This window comes from Ananas comosus, linkage group 9 (assembly GCF_001540865.1).
Source record: "Ananas comosus cultivar F153 linkage group 9, ASM154086v1, whole genome shotgun sequence".
In the NCBI taxonomy this organism is placed as follows: Eukaryota; Viridiplantae; Streptophyta; class Magnoliopsida; order Poales; family Bromeliaceae; genus Ananas; species Ananas comosus.
The window spans coordinates 13232998-13246696 of record NC_033629.1 but is presented as its reverse complement, the minus strand read 5'-3'; the positions used below and the strand labels follow the sequence as shown (position 1 = coordinate 13246696).

The following is a 13699-nucleotide window of genomic DNA, read 5'->3' as shown; positions in this document are numbered from 1 at the left end:
GGGGGGGGGGGTTGGGGATAAGGGTTCCCCTCCCCATCGCCCCCGTGCCGCCCCAACTTATCCCCAAACACTATTTTTCGGGGTAGGGTTAGCTAATACATTTTATATTTGTAAATTTTGATTTGATTTAAAATTTAAATTTTTAAATTTGAAATTTAAAATTTTATATTTTAATCTTAAATTTTTCTATTTTAAAAGTTATCTATTTAAATTTGAAATTTTAAATATAAAATAAAAATTTTTAAATTCAAATATAATAATTGAAATAATATTATTACTTTCTATTTATAACTACCTGCTATTCTTCTAATTTCATTTTTATCTATCCAAACGCTATTAATTTTAATTCGAAAACTCAATTATCATTCAAACATAATCTTGAATTTAACTCTATTTCTGAAATAACTAGTTTTTATTTAACACATGGTCCCCAGCTAATTTAGGGACGGAAAGTAGAATTTACCCTAGTAATTGAATTGTAAAAGATTCTGAATGATTATTTGTCTCAACAGCATTCACAGAGACGGGATAGTCTTCAACTAAACTCTTATCAAAACCTCATGCATGAGCACAGCATTAATCAAACCTGTATTCAATCCCATGGATACACCTCCATCCTCCACCCTCTTCCCCTCTTTACTCCTCATATCACTTCTCTGCTTTCTCCTCTTGTGGCACGGCGGCGCCGATTTGCCACTCTATCAAATCTGCGGTGACACCGGCAACTACACCGCCAAGAGTACCTACCAGTCCAACCTCCATCAGCTCCTGGCCTCCCTCCCCTCCTTAGCCTCAGTCTCCGACGGCTTCTCCAATATTGCCAGCACAGGCAAGTCCCTCGATCAGGTGTTTGGCCTCGCCCTCTGCCGCGGCGACGTCAACGCCACCAACTGCCGCACCTGCCTGGACGTAGCTCCCAGTGACATCCTGCAGCTCTGCCCGTACGACAAAGCGGCCGTCATCTGGTACGACGACTGCCTCCTCAGGTATTCCAACCAAAACTTTACCTCCGCCTTCAACAACTCCGAGCAGGTCGTCATCTTGAATACCCAAAGCATAGCGGGCGGGAGGTTTCCCGGGTACACCCAGAACACCACCATTTACGACTTCTTCAAGCAAGTGGTGAACACTCTACTGAGTCACGTAGCCGATTCGGCTGCGTCGAATTCGAACTCCGGAAAGCTTTTCGCCACCGGTGAATCGACCATCACGAACGCCTTTCTGACAATATACGGGTTAGTTCAGTGCGCTCCGGACATGTCGGGCCCCGAGTGTCGCCAGTGCCTTCAGGGCCTCATCAGCGAGATGTTACGGAGGTTCGACGGGCGGCAAGGGGGACGAATTCTCGGCGTCTGGTGCAATTTGAGATATGAAGTGTATCCGTTCTATAATGGGAATTCGACGATAAGGCTTTCTTCTGTTGCACCGGGGGACCTCTTCGGTACTCTGCAACCTCCCAGCACTCGGCCAGGTACGTACGTAGCTCGCCCTCTGCAAATTCCAACCGAAAGTAACCAACATACTGTTGGTAAAATTATTATTATTATTATTATTATTATTATTATTATTATTTTACAGTAGTATAAATTTTTACAGATCGTCGATTAATTAATTTGTTTCACACAGCAGGAATTCCGATATGTGCGCAAACAACCAACCCTTTTTCTTTTCTTTTTTTTTTTTTAATACTCTAGAAGCCTTATGAGGAAAGAAAAAAGAACATAAAAAAGAAATAGCATGAATTACTATTTTTTTAAAGAAATATATTAGGAACAAAATATTAGAAGAAAAAAGTTAGTAATTTGTGTTGAGTTGTGATTGCCCAATAGGCAAAGCCTAAACAAGATGCGCCTCAATTTGAGGGCTTTTGTGCCCGTACGTGGTTTGACGTTGCCTCATTCGATCAAATTGCACGTTTTACATCTCTATTTAAATTCTGACTACCATCTTCTATGCAAAAACAGTCAAAAAAAAAAAAAAAATCTAATATCAATTACTGGGCATGATGAGCTGTTTTCTCATATAAAACTTTGGCCGAAATATTGTTAAAAAAATACTATTGAGAAATGCGAATAAATTTAATTGTTTCATTAGTTCGTCGGAGTACCTTCTTAACGTGGCTAGAAGTAAAAGTTTTTGCTCTCTGGGTCTTAAAGATACATCTCACCACAATAAAGTTTTAGATCTGTTTATCCGCAAAAACGACTAAATTATTATTTATATCTTATTTATATAGAAGTAGTTTTGAAAGCTAGATATAATAACATGTTAAAATACTTATGCTCTACATCTACCTTCATGTTAACTACCTTATAAAACAATATGAAGGTAACCATCTACTATTCAATATTTGGTTAATCAATTAATTATAGCATTTCGCTGGAAACATTTGTTACAGGCACAGGGTGGGGAAAAAGTAAGCTTCGCATTATTATTATAACTATATGCCCCACCGTATTCCTTATTTCTTGCCCCCTTCTGTGTCTCTTGTGTATAAAAAGGCGAAGACGAACAGGTAAATTCAAATTAAGTTTTAAACAACTTATAGCATGACAAACTCCTAATCAAGAACTTTTCCTTGTTCATTTTTAATCTGTGATTCAGAAAGGGCAAAGTTGGATCACCCTCGACCAACTTTCAATTTTGATACTGATGAAGTAATTAGGCTTTGGAAGAGTGAAGAAAGCAGTTCCGAATTCTCATTATTTGACTTTCCTACAATAGCGAACTCCACAAACAATTTCTCCATCGAAAGCAAACTTGGCGAGGGTGGTTTTGGGCCTGTTTACAAGGTAATTAAAGTGCAATCAATTTAGGGCATGTTTGGTTCATTTATTTTAGACAATGGAATCAGAATAGAATTCATTAATTCTGATAGTTATCGTTTATTTTATAGGAATCGGATTCCGGATCCCATTCCACTTCGGAATGGGAATAATCAAATTCATTTATGGTCCAATACAGTTTAAATTTCGGATTGGCCCAATTCCAAAGTAAACTATTCAAAATCCTCTATTATTAACACCTATCTCCTCTCCCTTTATTACTTTACTCCCTCTTAATCAAAATCCTATCTCAAAAATTCTAAATTTTCATTCCGATTTTCATTCTAATAATGAACCAAATATTTTTGGATGATTCATCATTCCATTTTCAGTCCAAAACAATCCAATTCTATTTTTTATTTCTATTACAATCATAAACCAAACACGCCCTTAAAGTGTAATCGATATTATCTCTGGAAAGGAATGGGAATGGTATTTGTCAAAATCAATTTCTTGAAATTTCACTCGGACAAACACTTGCTATGATATTGTATATTTCAGCAAATTTAGATCTTACAATTAATAGAATAATTATAATGTAGTATTGAGCTCTACACTTCAATAATAGTTATGCCCATATATATAACGACATTTTCTTATAAAAAAAAAGTGTTATGTGGAGTAACACTACTGACACACATGGAATCAATGCACAATAATTAGTCACAATTGAAGAACAACTTTTTTGGGCTGCTCTTCCATAGAAGATTTGGATTTAAAATGAAGGTGCACTATGTGCCAAACTATTATTAGTATTATTTTTTAAAACTCCAGATTTAGAGGAGTGTACACTTACCTTTTTCTTAAAAAGATGACGAAAACGAAAAGCAATTATTTATTTTTTTTAAATTTGAAAATTATGGTATTTTCTATGGTATATAACAGGGGCTATTATCGAATGGACTTGAGATAGCAGTAAAGAGACTCTCTCCACATTCGGGCCAAGGTCTGTTGGAATTCAAGAATGAGATTCAACTTATAGCAAAACTTCAACATCGAAATCTCGTAAGGCTATTAGGTTGCTGCATTCAAGGAGAAGAGAAAATACTAATCTACGAATACATGGCAAATAAAAGCTTAGATTTCTTCCTCTTTGGTTTGTACTCATCATTCAGCTTCAATTGTTATTTTTTTTCTTTTTCGATACATTCTTTGTTATGTTAATTTGTCAATCAAATTAGATCAAACAAGAGGCGCAACAATAGATTGGCAAAAGCGCTTTACTATTGTTGAAGGGATAGCTCAAGGACTTCTTTATCTTCACAAGCACTCTCGGCTGCGAATTATCCATAGAGATCTAAAGGCAAGCAATATTCTCTTGGATAGTGAGATGAACCCTAAGATATCTGATTTTGGCTTAGCTAGAATCTTCGGTTCCAATGAAACTCAAGCAAACACAAACAGGGTTGTTGGCACATAGTAAGTAAAGATCAATCACATTTATGCATCAATCAATATATGGTTATTGGTTTTGTTGACAATTCGTAATTAATTTGATTCAGTGGTTACATGTCTCCCGAATATGCTTCTGAGGGTCTTTTTTCAGTCAAATCTGATGTTTTTAGTTTTGGTGTCTTGCTTCTCGAGATCGTTAGTGGAAAGAGAAATGCCGGTTTTCACCAATACGGAAATTATCTTAACCTCCTCGGATATGTAAGTAAAGAGAGATTATCACTTCCTTCTTACAATATTTTTCTCAAAAAAATTACTATGGCATTTAAGATCATTTCATCTTCTAATTGATGAGATTATTGGTGTTTTCTAAATTCCCTGAAGCATCTGAAAATTTTATGTCATTGGTGACAAATTTTGTCTCAGGCATGGGAGGTTTGGAAAGGAGGGAAATGGTCTGAACTAATAGATCCATCGCTAGATGGTCGTTCCGAAACATATGAGGTAGTAAGATGTATTCATTTGGCACTAATGTGTGTTCAAGAAAATGCAGCTGATCGACCCACAATGTCGGATGTGATTGCGATGCTAAGCAGCGATAGTACGAGCCTACCAGATCCGAAGCAACCGGCTTACTTCAATATGAGAATCAAGGATGAAGCAGAGATGGCATCCGATTTCATCGTGCCTGTCAGCGAAAATGAAATTACTTTTACTGGTCCAGAAGGTCGATAATGCTACTTTGGTTGCCTTCTTTCTGTGTGTTTTTTTAATTGGTTTACTTTTCAAGATATTAAAGTTCATACCGGTATTATCGCTAATCCCATTGTCGTATAAAATAAAGCGAATTGGGTTGAAAAGCGAGAGAAAAAGTTACTTCCAAATGTTGGCTGTATAACTACTCCAGAAAGGAAGTAGCAACTTGGTTGTAATTAATTAAGCATGAACCTATTATAATTGTTTGGACCATTTTAATCTTTCAATATCTTGATTGTGTTATTAATTCTATAAGAGCTGAGATTTCATTATTGATATTATAAAACAGGCATACATTTTACTTAATTTTTTAACGAATAAGAAAAATGTGGACATAAACTTCAAAGTGATTCTTAATTAACTTTTCTCCTCAAAAAAAAAAAAAAAAATCTATCATTTAATTGATAATTGAACTCTCGACGAGTAGTTTTGGGCTCGATCGGGCCATTAAAATTGGGCCTTAAATTTGGACTTCATAAATACCCACTAAACAGATCGATTTAATTCAGCTTCCAATCCGGGCCCAATAGTTATGGTCGGTGTGGGCCTAATACGATTCTGAGATGGGCCGGGTTAAAAAGAATAAAAGAAAATCATAAGACATTATAATCCGAAGTGCCAATATCAACTTTTAAGTATGTACACACATATTACTAACACAACAATGAGCGTATGCGGATGCAGCCAACTATAGAACTTTTATTACGGATCGAGCTAAGATACGTTGATGTTGACAGCAACTTCACCTTGTCGCAGCTGATCTATTGGAAATAGTAATCCAAACTTAATCTTAAATTTAGATAGAGAAACAATTTATCCAAATTATATATTAATTATATTTAAAAGTTTATGTAATTAGAGTGGCATTTATAATTTTCAAAATAAAAGTTAGATTTGTCATATGTTATGACTATATATATATATAGTCCCATCGCAATCCCCAACATCGCTTTCGGCTGCGGCCACCAAAACGTTGGCGCGCCCGATAACTCCATTCACTTCCCTTAATTTTATTTTATTTATTTTATTTTATCTTGAAACCAAACATAATAGAAAATCTTAGCTCAAACCAGAGATCGTACACATAGCTAATGCATGATTTCAAACAAACTCAACATCACAGCACATCACATTGTGCCGGCTCGAACGACAGCGTCGAGCTTTCGAGATCGTAGAGTATCTGCATATTCTGCTGCTGGTAGTTGCCCAGTATGGACAACGTGCGCGATGCGATCATCGCCAAACAAATTAGACCGCTTTCAGGCACGACGATCATGTAGTTTTCCTTTTGTAACCTCATGTCCGCGCCATCAAAGTGAAGTGTCATGTCCGGCATGTCCGGTAACTGACCCGAAGAGGGCAACACGAAGCAGAGATCTAAAGCATCGAATGTTCCGTTCACTCTCGGTAACGTAACAAGATCGATGACCGCTTGTCTAACGGTCGAATAAGCCGGCTCCACAAGGTGAGTCGCTGAAGTGCCCGAATCAATGATTAAACCACCGGACCCGTCATGAGTTATTTCGAACGTGCTTGGCGGAATCTTTAGGAGAGTTTCACCGATTGATATCCCTTTCAAGCGGATGTAGTAGTAATAAAAATCAGAACGGTAAGGGTTACTAAGCAACGGTGTGGTTTGCGCCTTTCCGCTTTCTTTCAACTCCGCGCTAGACCCTAACAAAAGAGTGCTCGAACCGCTTGCATCGAAGTAAGTCGTCAAGCAATAAGCAAATCGCGGGGTGTTGAGAAAGGCGACGAGCGACAACTCCCCCTTTGCAAGGCCGACGATGCCGGAGATGCCTTGGAAATCGACGACGCTGTCGTCGGAACATCCGAATGCTACACTGGGGACTGAGATTGGTGGAGCATTGATGGATCCAAATGTGAATGTCTCAGTAGCTAACACACCGTTCGTATAAGATCCATCTGCGTAACCATAGGAGTATTGGCAAGTTGATTGGGTGCAATTTGTTGGTGTGTACTTGGAAAGATCATTGCATTGTGGGGTGGTGCACCCTAGCTGGGAGAATGTGGATGATTCGGTCCGATCATATATGGGAGTTGGTTGTTTGAAGCAACGCACGCAGGGTTTGCATTGTGTCCAAATAAGATTACTACCTGTTGAATAGAAAATATTAAAATATCATCCACAGAACCTCTAATCTATAATTTATCTATAACTATATATTGCACGAGAAATGATTCGGTACTTTAAAAAAAAAAATAAAAAAAATTTTAACCGTTGATTAATAGAGGATAAAAATATAACTTTAATACTTAGCAGGTAAAAAAATTATTTTATTTAAGGTTAGTTTGGTAATTAAATAATACAATATTTAAAGAAAATTTTAATTGAGGTTCTAAATTTATGCATTAATTAGCACTAATTTAGGAAATTAATTGAATAACCAAATTTATGTAATTATTAGGCATTAATTTAGGAATCTACTTTAAATGTTTTAGTGTTTCTCAAATTGTGCATTAATTTAAATTATAGAAATTTTAGAAATAGTTTTATTTCTAAATACGATGAATTTAAATTTTAAAAATTAAATATTTAAAATTTAAAAGTAAAATTTAAATTAGAGGAATTTCATATTACTATTTAAAAACAAAAATTCTACCCAGATTTAAAATACAGTTTATTCGCACAAGTTTAAAACGTAATACATAAAAAACTTAGAGAGTAAGATTTCTACAACTAGATTTCTCTAGAGGAATTTCATATTACTATTTAAATTTTAAATTCAATGATTTAAAAACTAGATTGAACCGATTGATTTGACTGATCAGACTTTGACCTATTCTATCAAGAATCTGATTTTAACATATTGAACTGAATAACATTAAGAACAATTTGGGACCGGTAAAGATAATAAATATTTTAAATAGAATGATAATTTAACTGTTAGAGCTAATAAATATTTTAAATATAATTTTAAACATATAAATTAAAAAGATTAGAATTATTGGTGAGAAAAAAAATAGTTAGGAATTTGAATTCGAATCTGACTAACAATCATAAAACTTATTTCCGAACTCGACGGATTTCAAAAATCCATATCCAAATTCAAAACTGACCAATTTTCCGAAACCCAAAACCAAACCTAAACCAGAAAACTAGAATTCAAACAATTATTTCTGTTTACCATATTTCAAAGTATTTATATGAAACTTAAATTTTTAAAATATAAATTTGAATATAATATTAAATTTTAAATTTAAAAGTGAAATTTAAATTAGAGGAATTTCATATTACTATTTAAAGTTTAAATTCAATGATCATATTGCCAAATTATTTGAAATTTTTCTTATATGAAATGTCAAATTATGAAAGGAAAGATAGAGAGAAAAAGGAAACAAAGAAAAAATAAAAATTTTGAAAATATAGTAGATGTAAATGACTAAGTTGCCTATATATTAAAAGACAAAAATATCATTTTTTGAGGTATCTGGTAACAGGTACCTCTCCCAAAGTGACCTACTATTGCAAGTCATAATTTAAAAAAAACTAAATCTGAGCCGTTAAATACGCGTGAATGAACGATAACAAAAAAAAAAAAGTATAGAAGCACTACTCATATTGCACATGACATATATACCACATTAATTTGTCGTCATGGGATCCAATGTAACCTTCTCAACTAGAAAAGTTATTGCTTGCACCTGGTTTATAACCTTATACATACGCTAAATAATTTTTTTAAAAGTTGCTATTATACAATTAAAATTTAATTCAATAAATATTATTTAAATTATGTAGAAAGTCTCTATATGAAAATTTTATACTGATGTGCAAGAATTGTTTTTTTGACGTATTTCCTCATCTCATCGATCCCTCACAACTATGAGAAATTATTTAGTGCATCTAGTCTATTTGTGCACTTCATACACCAAAGAGTTGAGTATTGATAGATATTATAAAATTAAATCTAAGCAAATCGATATAATCTAAAAAAACAAGTTTTAGTTTGTATAAAATATTAAAAAATATAATATATTCTTATACATCTGGTGCATGGAATCATTTCTACTCTTTGTCCCATCTTCTAATTATTTTATTAATTTATTTGAATTAATTTTTTCTAATGCTTTTTCATATATTCCTTTTTATATAATAATTTAATTTAATTACTAATTACTATCATATTTCTTCTGCACTCTGTCTCTTTTTAATCCAATTTTATTTAATTATTTTATGTTCTTATTTTTTATATTCATTGTCTTATAAAATTATCTAATTACTAATTAGATCATACAAAAAAATTTTATTTTTAATTATTTTTATTATTTAATACCTATATTATTAGTCATTTACTTATATATATATATCATAATTAATTAGTTAACTACTAATAAGTTTTTTTAAAATTTATATTGAACATATATCGATTTAAATTTTTCCATTTAAATTAATTTATTTAATTATTAATCCCTGCTAATAAAATTATATAAAGTATGAAAACTTAAATAAAGTTTATTATTAAAATATATTACATCCGCGGCATCGCGGGTTCGTAACGTATAGTAGGCCTTTTATTTATTTTCATATCATTTAATTCAAATTCCTAATTTATCAAAAAATTTTGGCCCAACAACCGAACTCTAATAAATTAAGGGGGTGTTTGGTTGTACATAAAATTTTAAAAAATAGTTTTTCATGGAAAAAAATAAGATTTGGTGGAAATTTTTTTTTTTTTATATTTTATAGTATTTGATTTGTAAGAAAAGAAAATTAGTTTTCTATCGACATTTGTTTGATTGAAAGGAACAAAATTTACATTTATTTGGTTCGGTGGAAAAAAATAAATGAAAAAATTTTAAGCAATTTGATTTTTTGTTTTCTGCTGAAAAAGATCAGAGAACAAAAGCGTCAAATTCTTTCCAAATCAGTAAAAATATTATTATAAAAAAATAGTTTTACGTCGAACAAAATAAGCAAAAAAAAAAAAAAATTTCATACCAAAAATAACTTTTGAGTACTTTATTTTACGTGGAACCAAACACTCCCCAAACTTTTGGGAAAAATAGTTATTTGTACACTACCAGTGTCCATCATAGAGGAGAGTGGAACAGGAGGAGTGCCGATGGATAGTTCCATTAAGTACTCGTAAGAGCCGTACTTAACCGGAGTGTAGCCGTTAAAGGATGTGGTGGTATAAGCCAGCTTGCTTTCGAGGGCCGCCACCCGGTTATAACTCCGTCGCGCGGCTCGACGGATGAGCTCCGCCATTGTAAAATTGTCTTTGGAGTCGATCTGGTTCAGAGGCACGCGCATCGCGGTCGCCAACGGAGCCACAAAGAGATCAGCGACGAAGGATAACAGAAGTGCGAGCAAAAGAGGAAGCAACTTGGCCATGGAGCTAGCAAAAGAGAAGGGAAAAATTTGAGCTAAAGATGTATAATTCACTCGCAGGTCTCTCTTTATAGATTTTTTTTACTCTCATTTTATAAAATGTTGTAATTAAGTCTTAGAAAAATGGTGTGGTTGCTAATGAACCTAATCGCTTATACTTCATTATCTTCATTTGGCTGCTTCTTGCTTGATCCACTCAATCAAGTCTTCATATTTTGTCCAGCGTATTGGGTCGACTGTACGTTGGATGAGGTTCGCATGACTTACTTAATATGATTACTAACGATATAATGATTCAACAGTCAAAATGTATTTAAGCACGATGTTGACAAATGAATGTGGTTAAAACATCCTTATATAGTTTATACATAGATAACTATTAGACTCTTATATATATATAGAGCTTTTTTTTTATTTATAAGTTATTTTTAATAATTAATCTTCTGAATCGATGATCCATATCGATCGTTGAACATGACAAAGCTCTCTTACGACATCCTTCGGTGACGAAACCACGAGCTCGCTGTTCCTCAGTCCGTCGGCCAATTTGAGAAATATCCTGCTGCCGATCCCACCGTCCCTGTTCGAATTGAGCGCAGCGGAAATGGCAGACTCATCATTCACTCCGGCACGACCATCTTTGCATTGGAGGAGCTGTCCATTCATGCATCTTACAGGTTGGTTCACCGTTAGGCGCAATGTATTGTATAGAAAAGTAATGTTTCTCTGTTTCATTTCTAATCAAAACCTTAACAAGATAAATATCATAGAAAACAAAGTTTAAAATGCCATCCCGTGTGGTACGGCACGAGACGGCACGTACTGGTACACGGGGGTTTCGGATCCCCCTCCGTACCGTGGCACGAATTTATGTATCATATTAGACCGTGCGATATGCAGATCTGTGCTGCGGCACTATACTTTACCGGCACACTATTTTTTTTTTCTTTTTGCTTTATTTTTTGGAATACCAAGAAATATCTTAGGTATCTCACAACTCAAAAACTATTATAAATCAAAAATCTATTTGTTAGATAAGTTAAAAAATTATTTATCAAATTATTTTATTAAAATTTGTGGTATCGCCAAACTTTTGACAAATTAGTTGAACAAAATTGAACTCAATAAACAAAGTTTGAGACATATCAAATATAAAATTTTATTTTTAAGTTAGAAAATTAAAAATACTGATAAAACTAAAAACTAAATTAAATCAATTGATACTTAAATTTATTTAATTTATTTGTCATATAATTTATTACTTAATTTTTTGAAGATCTAATAATTTTTTCGAAAAACTTAATTAATTTTTTTTAAAAATATTTTTAAAAAATTTTTAAATAATTTTAAAAATTATTTTTGTATTTTATTAAAAAAAGATTGTAACATTTCAAAAAAAAAAAAAAGCAAAATATTTTTACATTTCAAAAGTTATAACATGTAAAAATTTTTATTTTGTATAAGATATAGTTGTACTTTATATAAAAAAAATCCTACAAATATATTTATTGATAAGTATAATAAACTATACATAACAAATATTTATAATTATTTGATTAAATTTTTCAAAATAATATTATAACAATTTATTGGGATCCGAAAAATTAAAATAAATTCGTATCAAAATGTACAGTAGGAGGTCATGTGTATCTATCGACGTGCAAACGTATTATATATCGGCACGAAAGCGTGTGACTACCGTACCGTGCCAAGCAGACAGCATCCCGTGCCATGGTATTTTAAATCTTAATAAAAATTAAGTTCCTAAGCCCAGATTGATAGTGGCTTATCCCATTAAATATTAACCGATACATACGTTGTATTAGTGGTGCAATTTACTCTAAACACAGTACATCAAATAGTCACAAAGTAAATGGTCAAAATATCGTAATTAATGCAATAGAAAAAAATTTCTAGCAAACATTTAACCCATTTGGATTCTACCATTAAAATCAATACCCTGAAAGCTATTGATTTTGAAATATCTCAATAAAATCTTTTGTGGTGTAGCACATTTATAGTTTATTATTATATAGTTTAAACTGTAGTATTTTGTTATCATATATATATATATATAATATAATAATTGTTTTGTCCTTGTTTCAATAAAATATTATTAGTGTATAAAGTAACAAGGCATTATTTATTAATCACGATATGATAAAGTGCAAATAACGGGATGAAAAAACTCTATGGTATCAAAATTCTATGGTTTGTAAAATTAATATTCCTTTAAACTTATGTCAACCTCGTTATCCTCGATAAAGTGGAGAACGTATTGTCAACAGTGACCCAGAGGACGACGTACTCTGCAGCTTCCCAGAATTTTCTAATGCCTAGAAATTTTTTTTTTTCTATGCAGAATTTTTTTTTGTAGATGATGGTACGTAATCAACTCTCATTAAAAGAAAAAAAAAAAATCTAGGAGATTATATTAGAGTTAAATGAAAAAAATTAAAACAAAAATATCACAAAAATAATTTCTCCTCAAATCGGATTCATTTTAGGAAGAAACCGTATTTAAAATTTAAATAATGTCTTGAAGACAAAGTAGATCATCATCATACAATTTAAATTCTTGCTGTACCCAGTAGATTTGGGTGTATCAAGATTTTCTGGATCAGCTTGAATTTTTTATTTTTAAGAAAAATATAATATGCTACGCACCTGCTTTGTTCATATCAGTTTAAATTTTTTTTTGGTATCATAATAATATTTCTTATTGTTACTATTTGTATCATAACTCTCATTTCCTACATAATATATTCCAATTTTTATACCAATTGTAGGCTTATTATCGAAGATAGAAATTATTTCTGCTTCAATGAGCTATTTGAAAATCAGATGTGTAATTTATTTTTTTTTTCTAAATTATTTTCTAAAAAAATAATAATATTGAATCAATAGTTGGATAACTTTTTTTTCAACAATTACTTCAACAAAAAAAATTAGTATATGATTTTTTTTGTTAAATTTTTTAATATTTTATAAAAATATAATATTAATAGTTCGAGAAACATCTGATATAGAGGAAATTTTTAACCCTTGGCCTAGTCAAGTCGGCTTCAAGGTTGCGCAGCAACGCGGCTGGCGCTGTGGCATTTGAACGAGTCAAAAAATATAGGTTGACAAGTCACCATTCATTCAAAAATGGAACAAGTCATCCGTACGCAAAATTATTGCCTACACCCAGTGTACGAGTGTATATATATATAGCGTCCGGCTACAAAGCTATTAATAGCATCAAGCATTTTGTGCTACTAAGTTTTTCGCCGTTAGATCTACTTTTTTAATTATTTTCACCTCTTAGATTATACTATTTCACCAACTACACACTAAATCCTAAAAGGAACCACTATCATCCTAACCA

At 32.5% G+C, this 13699-nt stretch overlaps 2 protein-coding genes across 3 annotated transcripts; one reads left to right on the top strand and one right to left on the bottom strand.

The window, feature by feature from the left end:
* Positions 519–5220, top strand: LOC109715115 (cysteine-rich receptor-like protein kinase 10). Of its 2 annotated transcripts, XM_020239942.1 has the most exons (7): positions 519–1471; positions 2399–2515; positions 2605–2792; positions 3711–3921; positions 4007–4244; positions 4328–4478; positions 4644–5220. In XM_020239942.1, exons 1-7 carry the CDS (start codon positions 565–567, stop codon positions 4950–4952), a joined length of 2121 nt encoding a protein of 706 aa, XP_020095531.1. In that variant the 5' UTR covers positions 519–564; the 3' UTR covers positions 4953–5220. The 2 variants fall into 2 exon arrangements, with proteins under 2 accessions (XP_020095531.1, XP_020095532.1); XM_020239943.1 differs by lacking the exons at positions 2399–2515; positions 2605–2792; positions 3711–3921.
* Positions 5973–10409, bottom strand: LOC109715121 (aspartic proteinase nepenthesin-2-like). Its single transcript, XM_020239952.1, has 2 exons — positions 10020–10409; positions 5973–7091 (listed from the first exon to the last, which is right to left on the bottom strand). The coding sequence occupies exons 1-2, from the start codon at positions 10330–10332 to the stop codon at positions 6091–6093; spliced, it is 1314 nt and encodes a 437-aa protein (XP_020095541.1). The 5' UTR covers positions 10333–10409; the 3' UTR covers positions 5973–6090.

What these genes read in the sequence shown, in the direction of transcription:
- LOC109715115 (XM_020239942.1), top strand. Translation starts at nt 565, where the DNA reads ATGAGCACAGCATTAATCAAACCTGTATTCAATCCCATGGATACACCT. An exon ending in GTTTTGGGCCTGTTTACAAG is followed by an intron (nt 2,793 to 3,710) that starts GTAATTAAAGTG and finishes GGTATATAACAG; the next exon opens with GGGCTATTATCGAATGGACT. An exon ending in CTTAGATTTCTTCCTCTTTG is followed by an intron (nt 3,922 to 4,006) that starts GTTTGTACTCAT and finishes CAATCAAATTAG; the next exon opens with ATCAAACAAGAGGCGCAACA.
- LOC109715121 (XM_020239952.1), bottom strand. Translation starts at nt 10,332, where the DNA reads ATGGCCAAGTTGCTTCCTCTTTTGCTCGCACTTCTGTTATCCTTCGTC. An exon ending in CTCCTCTATGATGGACACTG is followed by an intron (nt 7,092 to 10,019) that starts GTAGTGTACAAA and finishes TCTATTCAACAG; the next exon opens with GTAGTAATCTTATTTGGACA.